Source organism: Podarcis cretensis (genome assembly GCF_951804945.1).
Source record: "Podarcis cretensis genome assembly, chromosome: 2".
NCBI classification, from domain to species: domain Eukaryota; kingdom Metazoa; phylum Chordata; class Lepidosauria; order Squamata; family Lacertidae; genus Podarcis; species Podarcis cretensis.
In genome coordinates, this window is record NC_137171.1 from 106,290,805 (window position 1) to 106,311,212 (window position 20,408).

The 20,408-nt window shown below is 40.2% G+C and overlaps 1 protein-coding gene across 1 annotated transcript in view; it reads right to left on the reverse strand.

Annotated features, from left to right (window-relative positions):
• PRKAR2A (protein kinase cAMP-dependent type II regulatory subunit alpha) overlaps window positions 1-20,408 on the reverse strand; it is an 87,357-nt gene that overhangs the window by 12,336 nt on the left and 54,613 nt on the right. Inside the window, exons 3-7 of the mRNA XM_079963778.1 lie at window positions 15,645-15,697; window positions 14,437-14,520; window positions 6,738-6,844; window positions 2,430-2,583; window positions 120-221 (exon numbers count right to left, since the gene is read on the reverse strand). Of these exons, the coding sequence (XP_079819904.1) occupies window positions 120-221; window positions 2,430-2,583; window positions 6,738-6,844; window positions 14,437-14,520; window positions 15,645-15,697 (500 nt within the window). The remainder of the gene's footprint in view (window positions 1-119; window positions 222-2,429; window positions 2,584-6,737; window positions 6,845-14,436; window positions 14,521-15,644; window positions 15,698-20,408) is intronic.

A 20,408-nucleotide genomic window follows, 5' to 3' on the forward strand; every position in this document is an offset into this window, starting at 1 on the left:
CAAGCCTGGCAGGCTCAGCGACCCACCAAATATTTTCAGCGCTGAAAAGTTAAGTATAGCTGTGCCCCTAAATCAATTTTAATCATTCTTTATGGGTCACCTCCAACAAAATACTTTACCTCCAGTGACTTAAGGATGGGCACTGACTCAATGAATAGTTCATACGTCTTCCTTTTCCTTGCATTGTTTTTCACGATAATTCTTCTGAACGTCACTCGATCCTTTAAGAAGCAGCATTAAAGTGTAGGTTATTTACCTAGACAACTTCTATCCGAATTAGTCAAACAAGGACCTCTTCAACTGAAACAAGGAGCTCACTCCTGTAAAGTTATAATTACGTTTCAATTCTTTGTAAGAAGTGTCACATTTTTTTGCTAGTCAGGGCTCTGGTACTAGCTTTTGAAATGTCCACACAGTAATGTTAATACTGGAGAGGAAACAGGAAGAGAGAAGAGAGGGGGAAACGGCTCTTTCCTAACCTGGTTTCTCTACATGCACTTTGACCGATGCAGAGAGGATACATTCAAAAACTGCTTGTTGAAAATGAGCAAACATTTATTTAGCTCAGCTCACAAGGACCCATTAATTGCATACCAAATATGGAATTAAAATGTCCACATGAAATTTGCCAACCTTTCTGCAAATCCACATAAGGCAGTTCACAGTTTAAGATGGCAGCTTGTCATTTGATAAAAGCAATACATTAAGGAAAAGGAATAGAAAAGGAAGAGGAAATTTAATTCAGGCCCAATGTCCACTGCACAGGAGTATGATGGGAGGAGAAAAGCCAAATGGCAAGTTATCTCAGCCACAATAATGGAGGGAGCATCACCATCTCAGATGCAGCTAGGTGGGATGGATGATGGAGACAATTTGGGGTGGGCAGGCTAAATGTATATTAAGCATAAAAATCAAACAAATGAGAAACCTGCACCACATGTTTATCATCTCTGCCTTAACGCCATACTGTTATTCTTTTAACATTTTTAAATGTTTTATGTACACCACTTAGAAATTCTCAATATTAAGCAATATATAAAACCCTGAAATATATAAACTTCTGAGAAGACCAGCTCAAACTTGCTTTCCTAGATACTGATAATTACACTAAGAAAATGCACAATATCATGGAACTGTAGCCCTGGAAATTGCTTAAAAACATAAGGGGAAATTATTCTGAAAACAGCAAGTCTCTGAAACAAAAACAATTGCTTGGATAAAGAAAGAGTGTCTTAATATGTTTGGAAAGGAATAATTCGTTTGCAGCTGGATATATAGCTATGTTATCATTCCAGAAACAGTAAACTGTACACTGGGGCAAGAGAAGACAGAATCTGTAATGGCTGTGCAATAACTACAGAAAACAGTAATTCAGTTTCCCATTTTTGTCAGCACAGGCTTGCAATGCCGCTCATGTTTAATTTCTCTAGTGTATGGCAGTGGTGGGGAGAGCCTGTCATTCAAGAATGCCCCCAGGGCCTAATAAGCAGCTGTGAGACAAAGTAAGGTAATTGAGAAAGCTGCTCCAACATGATGGCAGCATTTCGAGAAAGAAAAAAGACATGGGAAAGAGAATCTCTGGGAAGCAGAAAGCAATGCAAATAATCAAGGAGATACCTAGTCTATGTCCAAGAAAAAAACATGTTGAGGGCATGAACAGTGAAGCTGTTTTCATTTCTCTTCAACATTTTGGACACTCGGTTTTAAAAGAGGCAGTTGTTCACTGGAACCAAATAACTGGTATATTTAATACGAGCAGGGATCTAAATAATTGCATTTCTAGTTTGACATGCCAAGAGGACTCTGGTTTCGTTTCTTGAACAGCAGTCCCTGGTGCTGCATGGCAAATAACTTTGGGAAATGAGGCTTTCAAAAGCCGTTTGCAATATGACATGGGTAAGTGTGAGCAGAAAAAATAAAATAAAAACATTTTCCACTAGGCATGGAACCAAGACTACCAAATACTCCCTTAAGCAATATCAGCCATCTTGTTTTTTACATGGTGCCTTAGGTAATTTTCGTTGGAAAGGCAAATGAGCTCAGTGAGATGAAATTAAATGAATTAGCCAGCAGTCAGTACTGTCAGTTCCCAGTCCACTTTATGTGGTAAAGAAAAGGACTGATGTTTAGAAAACAGTCCACCAATAACGTAAAAGCTCTTACAAGGAAGTGACTATCTGGTACAGTGAGCCTTTCGTACAGAAAGCGAGTTCTCATAAATGAATTCTGTGATGCGACAGCTTAACTGCTAAATGGCAAAGGCTACAATAGATCTAATATACACAATTTTGAAAATAATAGCAAGCCCTGCCAAAACCAGGAATAGCATATAACCATTGGAGGGGGACAACATCTGATAAACATAATGCCTATAATAGTACAACAAACAAAATGTGAGTATTTTCCCACCCCGCCCCAAATAAACTTACCAATCCCCAAAGGGATCCTTCTGTTGTGGCAACAATTGTCGCAGCTCTAGGAGTGTTGTACATCAACGCCAGTTCCCCAAAACTGCCATGATTATCGTAGCGGCCAACACAGCGAGTTTGGCCATCTCGTGTTACAAAAATATCATACAATCCCCTAGAATGATGGGAAAACAAACACCATGGGCATTAGACCAAATATAACACTGCTAAAAAAACTCAACTTTGGCAAGAACACAAGGAATAAAATAAGATGGTTTCCGAATCTCTCCTCTGTGGTTTGGAGAGAATATACCCTGCCAACATACTGATCTGCCCTCAAAATAACTTGACTATTTCCTTTTCACTGTGTTAGGTTTTTATTTGGAATTCCTTTTCTCTTGCAAGTGCTATATATATTTATAATTTGCAAAATATTGTATATTTTTTATTTACTGCTCTCAGAATAATATTTTGAAGTAGGTCATTATTATTTCTGTTTTACAGATGAGGAAATTTAAGCAAATAAAAAAATTACTTGCTCAGAAGGCACACACTAAGTGAACAGTTGAGATGGGATAGTGATATATGCCTTAGAAGGAATATGTTAACATATTGCAGTGTCTCTCAGTGATGTAGATACTTTATTTTTTCATGAAAATACTTCTGTTTCATAAACTCTAAGTATGAATGCCAACTGCAAATGGCAGTTTCAAAGCTTTTAGTTTTTTGAAATAAAATAGATATGCAAAATTAGATCACAATCTATGCTACTAGAGAAATTTCTGATGCAAACTGAAAACTACCCTAAGCAAATTACCCTGTACTCAAATGACTACAGTCGTCCATGAGACTTAATTTTGACCCCTAATGGTCCAATTTTCCAGTTACTTAATCATTCAAAATACTACTAATTATGATAAGGTGTTCTCTTTATCTCAAGTGCCAGTCTAGTCAACCTCTGTATGTACCATTTGAAAAAACCTGCACTGGGAGCCAATTACCGTATTTTTCGCCCTATAGGACGCACCGTCCCATAAGGCGCACCTAGTTTTTTGGGGGGAAATGAAGGGAAAAAAATTATTTCTCCCCCAGGCGCGGGGCTGGGGCGGGGGAGGCCCGCCCGAGCTTCCCCCGACCCCAGCCCCCAAACAGGCAGCTCTCTGCAAGCTGTGGGAGCCCAGCGCTGGCTCCCGCTGCTTGCTGAGAGGTCCGCGAAGCCTGGACGCGCTGAGCTCAGCGCGCGCAGGCTTCAGCATGCAAGCAACTCTCTGCAAGCAGTGGGAGCGCTCCCGCTGCTTGCGGAGAGGTCCGCGAAGCCTGGACGCGCTGAGCTCAGCGCGCACAGGCTTCAGCACGCAGGCAACTCTTTTGGAGGGGAAAAAGTGTGTCCTATAGGGCGAAAAATACGGTATTTATATCCCACTATCACTCCAACTGCCAGGCTTACACACACACACACACAGACAAACTGTTACAATGCCTTGAGATATACTGAAGAACATTTTGCAATCTGACCACCTTAAATCTGACCTGTTCCCCAAGGTACCATGCTATCCTAATAAAATACACTAGCACAGAAAGGATTATGATCTATTGCTACAAAAAGAGCAATGTTACTACTGAGCCCCTAAAGGATTTTGTGTCTTCAAAGGGTTTGGGGCTTAAATGAGCATGAAGTTGTCAGAGTTTATTTATTAACTAAAACTTTATTTTAGAACAGCAGTGTTCTAAACTTGAGTTGAAGTCAAGCTGCAACTTCCAAGACACCTAGAACAGTTTTATAGCTGGTCTAGTTCAGTGCGGCTGCTACTGGATAATACAGATCTTAGCGTGCAACTCTCACAACTCCAAGTTAGGATTGTTGATTTCTATGTATTAAACTATAGAATAGAGGGAAGAAAGCATGCTATCCAACTAAGTTCAACTTGGAGTAGACACACTGAAATTAATGTCTGTGCACGACTAATGTTGGATACAACCTTGATACTACAATATTGCCTTATGCTAATTGCTGAAGCTTTAATGCTAAAGACATTAACATTTTGGGAGAGCTCTACTTTAAAAGGCACTCACCCTATCGCATAAGTGACAAGGTAAACAATACCAACTGGTTACATTTTGCACCCACTTTTTATTCCATGAGAGTATGAGTATGCAACGTTTTCCCTTCATAACAAAGTTAAATTGTCACACATTTTCAGCAAAATGCAAGAAAAGGAAACACGTGAAAGTTGGAGAACAATACATAAATTGGCACTTGACAAAAATGTCTTAAATATATCACTGATTACATTTGTACATCATGCTCAACCATAATTTAGCAAGACATGCAAACCTAGAGGTTACCAGAGCAGAGACAACAGTAGTTAGGCTATGCCTGTCCAGATAGGAGTGCAGCTGGGCCACCATCTGAAGTTGATGGAAGGCGCTCCAAGCCACTGAGGCCACCTGAGCCTCAAGCAACAGCTTATTTAATTAAAACTAACCATAGTTAATTAAGGTTAGCCACAGTTTCAGTTCCAGATGACTGGCAAGCTGTGACTAATCAAACATCAAAGCAAAAGCTTCTGAGCTCCTCCTTCTGGTCATGCAAGGGGAAGAAGCCCAAGGCTCACTGTGACTTCTTTCCACTTGTGCATGTTGCACTGAACTATGGTTTAGTGTGGCATGCATAGACACTGTGTACATATGATACAAAAAGTGAATCTCTATGTGGAACAAATTCTAAAACCCAGTGGCATGTGAACTAGCCAAGCAGTATTTGAGATTGATGGGACATACTAAAGTACAAGTTAATATCATTCCAGTTTATTCAACCCAGTTACAGTCATTATCTGGAGCCCTGTTTGTATCCTGAAGAGAACGCAACCCGCGCCTGCGGGAAAGCATTACTTCCAGGTTTCGCCGCTCACGCAAGCGCAGACACTCAAAATGACGTCACATGCATGCGCAGAAGCGGTGAATCGAGACCCGCGCAGGCGCGGGTTGCGTTCTCTTCAGGATGCAAACAGGGCTCCAGAATGGATCCCATTCGCATCCAGAGGTACCACTGTACTATAACCCATTTTTTCAAAACTACCATATTTTTCCATGTATGACAATGTTTTTTGCTAAAAAAAAATTTTTGTCAAAAATTGGGGATCGTTTTATACACTGATGGTGAAAGCACAGGGGTTCAAGCTCTGGCCCAATTTCTTAATTTGGGGTTCAAAAAAATAGGGGTCATCTTATACATAGGGGCCCCTTATACAGGGAAAAATATGGTACATTTTTATCTGCAAAACTCCAAAGAGGTACATCTTCAAAGTTGTTTCAAATATCTTATTCATATTTCAAATATCTTATTAAATAGTTGTTCTATCTATGTGAGATTCTTATGTGCTCTTTTTAGATTTCAGATCCTCCTTTTTAACATTTTAAACTTTAAACTTTTAGCTTTTAAACATTTTATTGTATCTTTGATTTGTGCTGTAATACACTTGGAGATTCATTTGAAGAGTTATATATATATTCCTATAGAAATGAATAAATAGATAATGCATATACGAGTCCTTGTTAAAAATCTTGTGCCATCTTAAGACTGTAGCTGTGCTGAGCTCTTAAGAGACTTTATTCCCACAGCCATTTATCCATTGGTTCATCAGTCTTATTATCATCCTCGTTCCACAGGAAACCATAAATGTTCATATTTCACTATTACCTGTAGAAGAATTAAGTAGGTGTTCATCAGTAAAACTGTCAGGATAATAATATTTAAGAGGGAACATTACATGACAGTTTTAGACACTTCAAAAATGATATAAACATATTTCATGACTAACACACAAGCTTCACAAAAAGACCATTCTTCTTACTTGGAGATAATGTCAACATAGTTAAAGAGATAATGTACAAAATCAACTTAAGAGTTACTATAGCTCTGACAAGACAACTGCCCCAAAGTTTCAATGAAGAATCAGGCTATGCACAATTAAAGTTGCTGGTGTTTTACAGCAGAAGCATTATAAATCCTATGAGTATTGTTGATGGTTAGCTAATGTAATGCGCATTTTGTACACCTACACTCAAAGGGATCTTTTGACTGCATCTGCCATTGACAATTAGTGAATGAGCCATAAAATGAAGGCTGAAGTATTATCCAGGTATCATGTGTGCTTTCAACCATATCATGTTTGTAGAACCCTCTTCTCCAGTATGCACCCTGCTTAGAAAATTCCATTTCCTAGCAAGGCACTCCTAGGTACTAAATTACATTTCAGAATACCATTTTCTACTCAGATAAAAAACCAAGTCCTAAACCCATGATAAAGCAATGCTTTAGCATCTTACCGTTCAATTACATAAAAGTTGTCTCCATCATCTCCTTGGTCGATTACATGATCCTGAGGTTGAACTTTCATTTCAAACATGGCATCAAGAACCTGTGATAGTTGCTCCTGAAAGGACAATAATGCTTGGGTTATTTTTATGCCCCAAATCGCCCTGTTTGTGCCTACAGTCCCATGTTCCATGTGAGGAGAAAAGTCAAGTAGCCATTGTAAATAGTGGCTTCTTGGAAAAATTCAAGATTATTTGCACTTTCCAACATGGCAACTATCTTCATGAAGGGAAAATCTATCTCATGAAGCAATCCAGCTATTTAACTCTGAAAGCAGACACTTATTTTAAACATTTGCTGTGGGGATCAAGCAAGCAACCAACTCGAGGCACTTGTACTAATGCAGTTCTTATATAGAAGTACATTTTGCACATGACCACCAACGCACAGGTCCCTTTGGACCCACAAGAGGGCAGCACAGGGGCAGAGGGGGCAGAACAGGCTTATGTGTGCTCTGCTGACATGTGTGAGGGCCAGGAACAGATCCTGTTGCTGCCTGCATTTACACTCACTTTGCAACACACACGTGAGGATAAGAAGTGAAGTAATCAAAGCACCTGCACACTAAATACTTTATTATTAAATGGGAGTAAGTCTTAGCAGACAAAGCCAGAAAATGCTTTGTTACAAAAACCTGCTTCAAACATTATAGTGTAAATAGCACACAGAAAAGAATGAGTGTCTAGATGGTGGGCTTCATTAACACAGAGTACTTTTTTATCACAGCTTGTATCTGTATTGATTCTGAAATTGTTTTAACTGGGTTGTATCCAACTAAATCATTGCACATGCAGGACTACTTTTGTGAGTGCAATGAAACTCCCCCCCCCCCCAAAAAAAGAACTGCTTTGGGAGCTCCTGAAGCCAATTTGCACATGGCACAGGGAGCAGAGGAAGGAGAAATTCCAGTGCACTCATGGTAGACATTTAGTTGGCTAGAATCCATTATTTTTATATATTGTTTTAATTGTTGATGTTTTTACAGTGTTTTTACAGTTGAATCACTTTAAGATAGGAAGCAATTCATAAACTGAAATAAATAATTTCTACACATTTTAATCAGCTCTGAGTAGCAAGAAAGAAGTGGGATTGAGGACATTACTGAAAGGATTTTTGATTCAGAGGAAGGGATTCCCTTAACTGAAAAAAGGCTCCAGAGCAATATAACTTTCATTTAGTAGCTATTATCTGGAAGTACTTCACAATACTGTGAATTACAAAATGAAATGGCACAAACTGTTTGGCAATTACAAAATGTAATTGCCAAACAATTACAAAAATCGTTAAGTAAAAATAAAACATCTCTATGAAAAATCAATTAAAATCAATGCAATTATTATTTCTATCACAGACACGAAACAGTTGTAAGAAACTATATTTTCAACCCATAATTTTATTTAATTCATGTGAGAAACATAATCATCCATTCGCAACTTGCAAAAGTGTTTGACTGTACAGAATTAAAATACTGTGATGACACTGAGACCAATTTTATATTAAATTTTATGTTCTCAAAGCTGTCATCTTATTCCTCAAATAGGACACAAATATTTCTTATCATTAACATGCAGAAGGCAAATCTGTTTATGTCCTAATGCAACCTTTCAACTTTGAATGATGCTTGCTAGGCAGTGAGCCTGTAAATACATCCTTTATTATCTTGGTGTTGACCAGCCTACTTAACAACACCTATTTTCCTTTCTCCTAGCAAGTGCTGTTTAGTGACTAAGAACCACTTTTCAGCCTGAAGGCCGTGCAAGCAGTTCACTGTTACACATACACCCAAGTCTATACTATCAGTTACTAAAATTTTGTTTGATACTGACACATATGAACTCAGTTCTCAGTTGTAGCTTGTTTGCAGTATTACTGCTTTTTGAATGATTAAAGCTGAAAGTGCTACAGTAAACATTTTGAAAGCACAAGGGATTATCTCAGAGCTGCTGAAGAACCGCAAAACAAACTCTGGACCACCTTCAGTGCAAAGAGGGGGTGGGATTTGAAAAGGTTTCAAACTACAGCAGTTTGGGGAGCTGACATTCAGACAAAAGGTTGTTCCTCCCTGTTCAAATCATATCAAAGGATGTTCTAGGGCTTTCATCATACCAGGATTCCCGGTGCATGCAGCGTTTCTGAATCATCATTAAAAGGATGCAGATAGTAGCTAAGCAACCTATTAACAAAGCAAAGAAAACCTAGAGAAATAAAGGTTTTAAAAGGTTTTACAACGCCTCTATAATCATACTTTCTAACAGCTGGCAAACAGACGGGGCAAATCAAGCTGGGTCACAGGATGGATTGAATATCTCAAGGGCTTCCATAGGTCTGCACAAGAGAATAAACTCCTCTACTTCTGATTCACCACTCCATTCATCACCACCACCATCATCCTCTGGCAGATGATCAGAGTCAAGGTCTTCAGGGGAAGCAAAGTGTCTGGGTAGGCACTGTGTTCCGCTATCCTGAAGTGCAGGGGCAGCAGAAACCCTGGGTTGGGAGTGAGGAGCCCTGTGTGAAGGTCACGCTTTAGGCCAGGGGTAGGCAACCTAAGGCCCGGGGGCCAAATGCGGCCCAATCGCCTTCTCAATCCAGCCTGCGGACGGTCTGGGAATCCACGTGTTTTTACATGAGTAGAATGTATGCTTTTATTTAAAATGCATCTCTGGGTTATTTGTGGGGCATAGGAATTCATTCATTCCCCCCCCAAAAAAAAATATAGTCTGGCCCACCACTTGGTCTGAGGGACAGTGGACTGGCCCATTGCTTAAAAAGGTCACTGACCCCTGCTCTAGGCTGCCTGTTGGAGCTGGAGGGATGAGCAGGGGCAGCAGATAAAGATTGTTGATGAAGAAGATTTGGAGACTGAGAGGGCATTGAGGGCAAAACTACTTCTGTAGCTAGATCTACTAGTAGAGCCTCCTTAAGGTGGTGTAGTAGATCTGGATGAAATTCGGGAATTAATAATGCTGTATTCTGAAGCAGAGACTGCTGCTTGATTGTTATGTAATGATGCTGAAACATTTGATTCATGTTAGGCCAAACTGCACGAACACCTTGACTCAGAGAGGTTTCCAGGGAATGAGGAAATTCCTCTAAGTTCAGCTGAGGAAGAGCTTCCCTGTTAAGTGATCAAACTTGTGAACTGCATGCTCTCCTTCACCAGGAATAGATTGTGTTGCCCTCCTCTCTTTGCCTTGTGAGTGCTCCCAAACCAAAGCAGAGGTACAGTCATCCCCCTAATAATTGCAGAAGGACCTGATCTCTCCCCCCCCCCCAAGAGGGAGAAGGAGAGGCTGGTAAACCAGGAAAATCTACCGTAACTGAGCTGAAAGTGGTAAATACTGCTACTGGGTGGCAGCTAGAGCTAAAACTTGAGTAGAAGCAGAGCTAGCTGTAATCATGTCTAGTTCCTTTACGGGCTGTAATTTTGCTGCTGAAACTTGTTCCTCGCAGGAAGTTAGCAAAAAATGCAAAGAAACTGGCTAGCCCCCCACTGAGCTAAGGTCTAGTGGTTTGAAAAGCCTTAGCTGTACTGAGCAAAAGGCTGGAAGAAGGAAGGAGGCTAACTAAAAGCAGCAAAAATGCAATAGAGAGTCTGAAGAGATTGTAGATAAGGAAACCAACAACTGAATTGGCCTTAAAAAATGAGTGGGAAAACACCAGAGCGCTGGATGGAGCGCTGAGAAGAACCAACAATGAGGCTAAACAGAGAAATTCAACAAGAGGTAGAAGAAACAAGGCAAGAGCCAGCCTGAAAGAAGTTTCAGGAAGGAACAACTGCTTTTTGCGACTCAAAGTAAAAAAAAAGGAGGAAGTTGCGGGGAGGAGCTAAGACAGCAACTTCCTGTTTGAACTCTTTATTTTTATAAGCTTGCAATGTTACCTATTGACTAAATCTCAATCTAGCCACAGCTTTTGTGGGATTCTCCAGAATACACATCCATACTCTCAGCTAACTAGTGGAACTGCTCAATTGTGTAGGGTTGGCATACGTCTGGAATTTCCTGGACATACCCGGAATACTGCAGTCAAAAGCAGTGTCTGGGAGGAAATTGGCTAAATGTCTGGACATATGGCAATCGCTGTCAGCAGTGTCGTTTTTTCCAATATTCCTCAAAAATAGCTCTAAAACATTCAATTTCTTAGCGGTTTTGCAAAAAAAAGCTCAGTAATATGGCACTCCTAAATTATGGAACAGCTTGGGTAGATGCTACCAGGTTTGTTCCAACCACCAGTACACTTGGTTTGGTTTCTGACTTCCATGATTAAGACTTGCAAAGACACATCAGCCCGAACATTTTCAACAGGTGAAGGAGTGTGCCCCAGGCAGTACTATTTCTTGTTTCTTCTCCCAGCAAAACTACCACTCAGGCATTCTGCTGCTCAGGAAGGGAGAAGAAATCTGACAGCACCATAAATACAGCCTCTGGTGAGAGCTAACTTGTCTCCCTTCACTCAGCCTCACTTCTGCAAACACCTGACTATGAATTCCCCTTGTTAGAATTTAATGAATAAAGAGCAGTCACATGTAATTTATGAATAACCTTGAAATTATGGCTACGCTTATAAGACGTTCAGCACAATTAAGGCTACTGAATTCAAAGACAGCTTGTTCCAGTTAGGTTAAAAAGCTGTTTCACAAAGTTGAAGCTAGAATGACAATCATTCTTCTTGGGTGCATCACAGAACAGAGTGGCAAGAAATGGTTATAGACCAAGACTGAATTGCTGTATGAACAGTAATGCCAGGGCAATATATTATCCAAACATAAATGGCAATTAAGAGCGGATTGAACTCTGTGTTTGCACAAAACGACGGAGAGATAAACAGATGCCGCCTGGATTTTTCATTTTAGAATGGTGAAACAGAAAAAAAGCTGTCATGGCATGCTAACCTTGAAACAGGAAACTATGTTTTCGCCTTTTATCACTGCACCATTCCAAAGAATACCTACAGAAGGGTTTGCTACCTTATTGAATTCTAACCTTTCACTGCTCACTGACACTTGCTGATCCTGGACTGCCTCTATAAGTAGCACAGGCCAACCTTTCATAACCTGCCCAAGTATCAGGTTTTATACTGACTGCACTCATAGCTTCCTTGCACTCTCTTCAAGGACTGTCAGGATGTTGCGGAAAATCTGAAGTGCCCAAAGTGGGTCCCCATGTAACAGAGCAAAGCAGACGTTGGGTTTTATATATATTTGAGTGTTATGGCACTGATGGAAAATCACTAGTGTTATAGAACAGCCTTTTTTTGTAGCCTGTGGTGTATCACTGAGAGCACAGGGGGAGAATCTCTTCATCTCTCTATCATTCGCAGGCTAAAGAAAGAGGGATATGTCAAAATCCCTCTTCCAGGCAGAGAAAACAGGAAGAGAATACTAGGGAAGAACAGATCATAAATTTTTAAAAAACTTTTAAAACAGCTCTTTCCTTTTCTTATTTATGTCACTTAAGACACCAGTACAAATGACAACTTAAATACTACCATAAATATCACTTTCCTGATGCCTTATAAGGTTATTTGTTAGTAGATGCACTGGATGAGCAACAACGCTTCAGCTTTGTTCACTGTTTATCCTAGGCATAAATATCCTTCTTTGGTTGCCTGATGTGTGCAGAGTAGCAAATATTTTCTCCAAAAAGCCAACCGAAAAAATGTTTTGTGACAGAATAATGCATCAGTAATTGACTAGCAAAAATTAGCTGGTTTGCATAGTAATTGGGATCAATTTGCTTTTTTATTCTTTTCAATTAGTGTCCCATTATCCTATCCATTAAAAACTCTGGGAGTTCCTTAGTTAATTTATATTCAATATTTGTAAATCGCCTTAGATGACAGTGTTCAGAAAGTAGAAAGATATAATATTTCTCCCTCTGCCATAAACTAGAACTTCCAGTGGAATCAATTAGCAGTAGGCTCAAGACATAAAACAAAGGACTTTGTAAGACAGTGCATAATTTAAGAAATTCACTTTCACAAAATGTCCCCAAAGACTGAACCAACTGCTATTAGCCATGGAACCACTATGCTGTGAGGCACTATGGCACCTACAAGCCCACAGTGGGCAGGAGTAAGATGGACCTAAATAGACCTTTGGTCTGATCTGGCATAAAATTATAGAGTTGTAGAGTTGGAAGGGACCGCAATGGTCATGTACTCATATACTTGGTCTAAGGCTGAAGTTCTATGTACAATTTACTAGTGATTAAGTCTACTGGACTCAAGGGGCTTACTTCTGAGTAAACAGGCACAGGGACTGGGCTGTGGCATTCTATTTTTTTTTCTTTTGAACTAATCTATAGCAGATGTGGGGGATCTTTCATTCTCCAGATGTTGCTGACCTGTAATGCCCATTATTCCTGACCATTGACCATGCCTGCAAGGACTGATGGGAGTTGTAGTTCAGCAAATATCTAAAGGGCCAAAGTTTCCCACTTCTGCTCTATGTGGAAAAGCATGAACAGTCATATGCTAACTGAAGACTTAAAAAAAAAAATACTGCGTTTGATGGGTAAGAAAAGAGTAGTTAACATTAATTGATTTCAGGCTGATTCTCTGTATTGTGAGGTTAAAGCCAGAGAATCATTTTCAAAAGTTTTCTTACAGATTCATGGAGAATACCTCTTAAGACTGCAGCGCCAGAGTGGTTACTTCCTGCTAGCAGACCAACTATTTAAAAATGTCAAAAAGAATAACAGAGTTTTGGTCTTTAACAGCTTTTGAGCAGTTTGCTAAACCTAAGTTGAATTTTTAGGGCAGCTGGCAGTGAAGTGGTACCTCGGGTTACAAACACTTTGGGTTACAGACTCCGCTAACCCGGAAGTAGTACCTCAGGTTAAGAACCTTGCCCCAGGATGAGAACAGAAATCACGCGGCGGCAGCGCAGTGCCGCGCCCCATTAGCTAAAATGGTACCTCAAATTAAGAATAGTTTCAGGTTAAGAACGGACCTCCGGAACAAATTAAGCTCATAACCAGAGGTACCACTGTAGCTTGAAATTACAGCAAAAAAGACCATTGGCAATGCTGCTGATAGATGTGCTGAAATGGCTCCACTGTGCCACGTTTTGTGGAATAAGTAATAAACCAATTTTATGGTACAACTACTTATACCAGATGAAAGTACAAATTTCTAGCAGCAACAACAGAATGAACAATGCCTGAAAAGTGATTTTTCCTCTTCCCAATCTCATTTGCCAAGGAAGGACTGATACTGACCTTCAGTGAGAGTCCAAGCTGGGCTGGGCCCATGGGTAGCAACTCATACCAAAGTAAGTGAGCAGAGGCATTTAGAGTTACTGTAGAAAGGTCCAGCTTTCCAGAACACCAGCTAGGCACTCCTCCTTTCAAATACTGACAATAGACAAGGCAACAGAATGCACAAATCCTTAATACAGCAAGAGAAAAAGAGGCACTGAGGTGGCTGAGGCAGGTACTTCCCCACGTGGTACCAACGTGAAGCACTAGGCTATTGCTATTGCCAAGGTCATTCACCTAACGACAAAGGTGCAAGAATTCTTGTGAATATGCTGCTCTTGAGGAGGAAGAACAAGGTGAACCTCTGAGTCAACAATGATTATGTTGCAAAGAACTAACAAGATAAGACATCAAATCAAAGTAGTAAACACAACAAAAGCAATGCTACCTGATCTAGATTTTTGAAGAGGAGGATATCTTTGCATGCTTCTTGCAATCTGCATCTCTGCTCATCTGTTTTGGGATTTACTACCTGCAAAACATAACAAAGGGAAAGAATTATAGGAGAATAAGCCAGTTTAAATTTAGAATATACCATCTTACTTTAAATCTGAACAGTGAAAATTCAAACATGTGTACAGAAATAGGTACCCAAATTTGATCGATAGATGGGTGTGTGGAAATTCCACTGGTGGAACAGGGCTTCCCAGTACAAACATGTGGACCACCACCCCTGCCAAAAAAAACCCAAACTCATCCAAGTGTCAAAGGACCTTCTGGAATGAGTAAAATGGGAGAATTTGGCAGGGTTCCCTTGCACAAGTCTGTATTTCTGTTCACACAAAACATCTCAGTTTGGTATCCAATGAGTAAATGGATACCATTAAGTGCACCTCAGTAAATTTCATGCTCTATGTTTGTTGGAGAGTACTCTGAAAATACCTGTGCTAAGGAGCAAGTTCTCCCATTGCTATCTAGTTAGTTATTCATTTTTAAAAACTTTAAATAACTTGAGAAAATGAGAGAAAGAGAATGCTAGTTTACAAGTGTAACTATATTTGCTCTAGAGATGTTTTCCCTATTTGAAAATATGGACTTATCCCATGAAAGATACGAACGTTGAGAGTATGAACAGTTTGTTAAGTAATATTGAGCATTCTCTAAAAATAACTGCATCTGAAATCCCAAACAAGCCTATGCATACTTTTAAAAATTGTATAAAACAAATGTTTCTGCTTTTTACAGCATGTGGAATAATGCTGGGAGTTTTTAGGGGGGGTGATAGGTATCTCCTACTATTAGTCAAATTCTTGAAAAAGTAATGCATCCCACTTCTACAAAGAGGCATTAAGAGACGTGAGGAAATCTGGGTATCAATTTTACTAATTTTTACATGCCACCACAAGTAGTATGATCAAAGTCTCACAGATAAAAGGCCTTCAAGTATAATTGTGAAAACCCTTTGCTGTTCAATCTGTAACATAGCTGCAATGTCCTACAGAACAAAGTGTTGCTGCATCACTTATGACTTCACTTAGTAAACCCACAGATCCATGTTATAATGAAGCACACACAGAACTGCTTATTGTAGAACCAACAGTATCTGTCCCATGAATCTGTGCAAAAATCAGATACGATTTGTTCATTCTCCCTTACCCTTGGTTCTGTGTCTTCCTCTTCTTCATCTGGGTTGAATGCTTCTGCACAGACTTGAAAGAGAAGAAAAGAGAATTTTAAAAATTATAAAAATGCATAGAGAACAATGAACTGTGTGTGTGTGTGTGTGTGTGTGTGCGCGCGCGCGCGCATGTAAGCTTGCCATGCTGCATTGCAACCTATTTATTGTGTATGAGGAAGATGTACTGATATCTTCAATTGTTATTGCTCCCAGTTTTGGCTAACTGTTCAGTAGAAAACACGCTATTGCAATTGTCTAAGGCATGTCCAAAGTCCGTTTCTGGGCCCTAATCTGGCCTGCCAGTCAATTTAATCCGCCCACCATGACAGTATATGTCCTGGGGTAAAATCCTAAAAAAAGTTCAGCAACTTCAATCCTTGATCAGTTCACTTCATCAAATCAGGCCCTCTTTGAAAAAAGTTTGGGCACCCCTGGTCTAAGTAAAGCAAAGGCTTCTTCCTCAATTGCATAATCCCCAATGGCTGGCTTGGTTTAGCACATTAAGTCAAAGTCACTCAGCAGATAGCTAGAGGGGGGAATTGAAAGCTTTTTCTGTTGGGGAGCTGAATAATATTTCTGTGACCTTATCACCTCCCATAGGGTAAATTCAAATTATAAGTATGCATGGGAATTAACAGGATGATGAGGAATTAGTTCTTGTATATCTGTCACTGTTATATTTGTATGGTGACTGCAGGGCTATGCCCTTCAAGCTATAAATTATAAAAGTGTCATTTACTGTAGTTGTCTTGTTGCTTTGGGACTAAAGCTGTTTGCAAAGAAGCAACTTTGCAATATCCAGCACCTTGGCACATTAGAGGAAAATTTGGACTGGCTGACGCTACAGTTTGCAAACCAGAAATGTCTAATATTCTCTTAGACTATTGTGTTGTTCACGTGTTAAAAACGAATTACTTATGCATTAAACTCCGTTTTTGTAAATAAATTTTTACTGAACTGATTTTACAATTTCAACTTCAAAAATTGTTTTTGACCACCCCCCAAAAAAAAAGGGAAAAAAAGAATGAGAAATACAAAATATCCAACACGAAGACCTAAAATAAAAAAATTAATAACATCTTTTGGGGGGTTCTCTTTAACATCCTGACTTCCCTCCATTTCCTTTACTGGTTCATTGAATATTTATATTTCTGCATAATTATACTTAAACCTCTTTTTTCATATCCATATTATTTTATCCTAATTACATACCATCAGTTTTTATTGTTTCAGTTCAAATTTCCTTCCACAAACTTTATCTTATTTTAACTACTTGCAAGTGTTTGGGTTAAACCCTGCCAATTTTTCTACTTGTTTACAATATTTTTGTACATATACAATAAATGCCTCCCATTTTTGCATTAAACTTTTTTTAAGCATCTGCTGTATTGCATAAATATGGCTGCATCTAAAGAATTCCCCCCCCCACGCTTTAACTATTCACAAGCTTTATGCTACCTAGGTCCCATAGGACCTACACAGCCAGAAGTTACAAACACAGCAAGTGTGCGAACACAGATTACTGCAATTACAGAAAATTGGGATTTGGTCTATATAGAATTGTTTCATTAAGTGATATAGATGTTGGAGATCTATGAAGAGATTTAAAATGTTGTGGAACTGAATGGTACAATAGTTAAAATCCAAAAAAATAAAGGGAAAGGGTCCAGACTCCTGGTGCTGTTTGGAGAATAGGAAAGGAGCGCAGGAAGCAGAGGCTACATGGAAAATGGGACATATACCGTATTTTTCCTTTATAACACGCAGATTTTTTCTCCTAAAAAGGAAGGAGAAATGTCTGTGTGTGTTATTGAGCGAATGTGTGGTCCCTGGAGCCAAATAGTGCAAGGGGAGGCAAAAAAAAGCAGGCAAAAATCAAACCGCGCGTCTCCTAGAAGGGAAACCTGAAAGAGGAAGCGGCTGCTTTCCGGCATTCTGGCTCAGGGTCTTACTGCCCACCCATCTCTGTTTCCTTGCTGTGTTTGCTCAAACGGAACAAAGAGCAGGGAAAGCCCCTCCCCTCCAGGCAAGCAGAGGGGAAAGCTGAAAACATGCAGAAGGGAGAGAGAGAGAGAGAGCACGAGCTGGCTGGCTTGGGTGGGTAGGTGAGGGAAAACTTTTGCCTTCCTTTCCTCCCTACCCCTCTCCTGCATTCTTAGCCAGCTGCTTCTCTGCACACCCCTCTCCTGCGCCTTGTCCCTTCTGTGTTTTTCCTTCCCTCCCCACTTAAAATGTGGTTAAAAAGCATGGATCCACATGGATCCTCAGGATCTTTGCATTGGGTCAGCCCAAATTCACCATCAGATCACATAGCATGTCCATGGCTACAGCCTGCCCCCCCAAAATCACGCACCCACTGTTGCCTGGGGCTGCAATGGTGCAAAAATGTGGTTAAAAAGCATGGATCCACATGGATCCTAAGGATCTTTGCATTGGGTCAGCCCAAATTCACCATCAGATCACATAGCATGTCCATGGCTACAGCCTGCCCCCCAAAAATCACGCACCCACTGTTGCCTGGGGCTGCAATGGTGCACAAACGTGGTTAAAAAGCATGGATCTACATGGATCCTCAGGATCTTTGCATTGGGTCAGCCCAAATTCACCATCAGATCACATAGCATGTCCATGGCTACAGCCTGCCCCCCAAAAACCTCACACCCACTGTTGCCTGGGGCTGCAATGGTGCAAAAACGTGGTTAAAAAGCATGGATCTACATGGATCCTCAGGATCTTTGCATTCAGTCACCCCAAATTCACCATCAGATCACATGTCTGTGGCCACAGCATGAAGCACAAAAATGATACATCCACTGTTTCATTCAGAATGTTTTTTCCCTTGTTTTCCTCCTCTAAAAACGATGTGCGTGTTATGGTCAGGTGCGTGTTATAGAGCGAAAAATACGGTATATGTCTGTGGATGAAGAGGTCACAACATTCCTTCGGGTGGAAGCAGATACTATTGCTCACTTGCACTGTCCTATACTGTCCCCATATGACAATTGGGCTTAGAGCTATGTATCATGATTAAATCTTTGGTTAGCAGGATTGCCTGGGGGCCTTAACTAGCCCTGCTGAAAGCGGAAAAGAACTAGAGATTACACTGGATACAAAAATCCTGCTTTATGAGAGAGAGAGAAAAAAAACTTCATTCTCACTGAACATGGATGGGTACACTCTGCATCAATATAACCACCAATACTAACAAAATGATATTGTGGATCTGTATTTGCTATCCAGAAAGAATAAGGGTTTCGTATACTGTGAAACTAAATATTTAAACTGAAGCATGGGAGATATTATCAACCCAATCTGTATTAAAAGAAGCAAATAAATTTTATAACTGAAGTTGAGTCATATACAGAACGATTACTTGAACAGGATACATTAAGTCAATGATACCTCATTTTCTGGTGCAGCATAAAGCCCCTAGGGAACTCTGAACACACATCCCCTAAAGCAGGCATGTCCAAAGTCCGTTTCGGGGACCTAATGCAGCCCGCTGGATGGCTTAATCCGGCCGCTGTGGCAGTTTATTTCCTGGGCTAAAATCCTAAAAGAACTCAACAACTTCAACCCTAAAAGTAGCTCAACAACTTCAATCCTAAAAAAAAAGTAAACAACTTTGGTCGGCCCCCACGGCCCTTCACTTCATCAAATCTTTGAAAAAAGTTTGGACACCACTGCCCTAAAGCCTTCCAAAGACTTAGAACAGTCATTTCCAATTTTGAAGGGTCATTTTATTCTACTATACCATTATACTGAAACAGAAAAGCAACTCAAATTTGTATTCAGAGCAATTAAATGTTGTTCCCAACTATTCTGAATATAAATTTGAGAGTTTAGCATTTTAAAAATTGGTGTGGCTGTCTGCAAACATTGGGCTGTAGTCAACTAAATCCCATACCATTCTCTACAAACAAAGCCAAGTGTTGTAACTCTCCAACGGTTTGACTTTACCCCCTTAGGCGCACTCTTCCATTGTTTCACGAAACAGACGGATGCCAGCATTAACTTCAATGGGTCTACTCTGAGTAGGACTAGCATTAAAAGCCACCTAGGGTTTCATCCAATGCCAGTCCTACTCAGAATAGATAGTCAACTTAATGAACCTGACTTTGTGCTCAATGCACCCAACCAGCCCTGTCTGTAGAAGACCTGTGCAAGAATTTCCGCTCGCGCAACAGGGCTTCCCCCCCCACTCTACTCCTGCTGTGAGCCCCCCAAAACCACAGGGGGGGTCATTTCACCTAGGAATCAGGAATGTTTGCACAGACTGGAAGAAGCTGTTACAGCTTCAAACAAAACAGTTGTCTTTTTTTATCTAATTTTATCTCTCCTTGCTTATTCTAAAATTTTTATGTAAACAGGTTTGTGGGGCCCACCTGAAAAGCGATATATACCATATTTCACTGCGTAATGGTCGCCACTGCGTAATAGTCACACCCCCTTTCTTGCATTCATCACACAATAGTCACAAGGTGTAACTCTCATCGTGTGCATTCTCAGTATCAAAAACAAGTACTGTATTTTTTGCTCTATAAGACTCACTTTTTCCCTCCTAAAAAGTAAGGGGAAATGTGTGTGCGTCTTATGGAGCGAATGCAGGCTGCGCAGCTATCCCAGAAGCCAGAACAGCAAGAGGGATCACTGCTTTCACTGTGCAGCGATCCCTCTTGCTGTTCTGGCTGCTGGGATTCAGAATATTTTTTTTCTTGTTTTCCTCCTCCAAAAACTAGGTG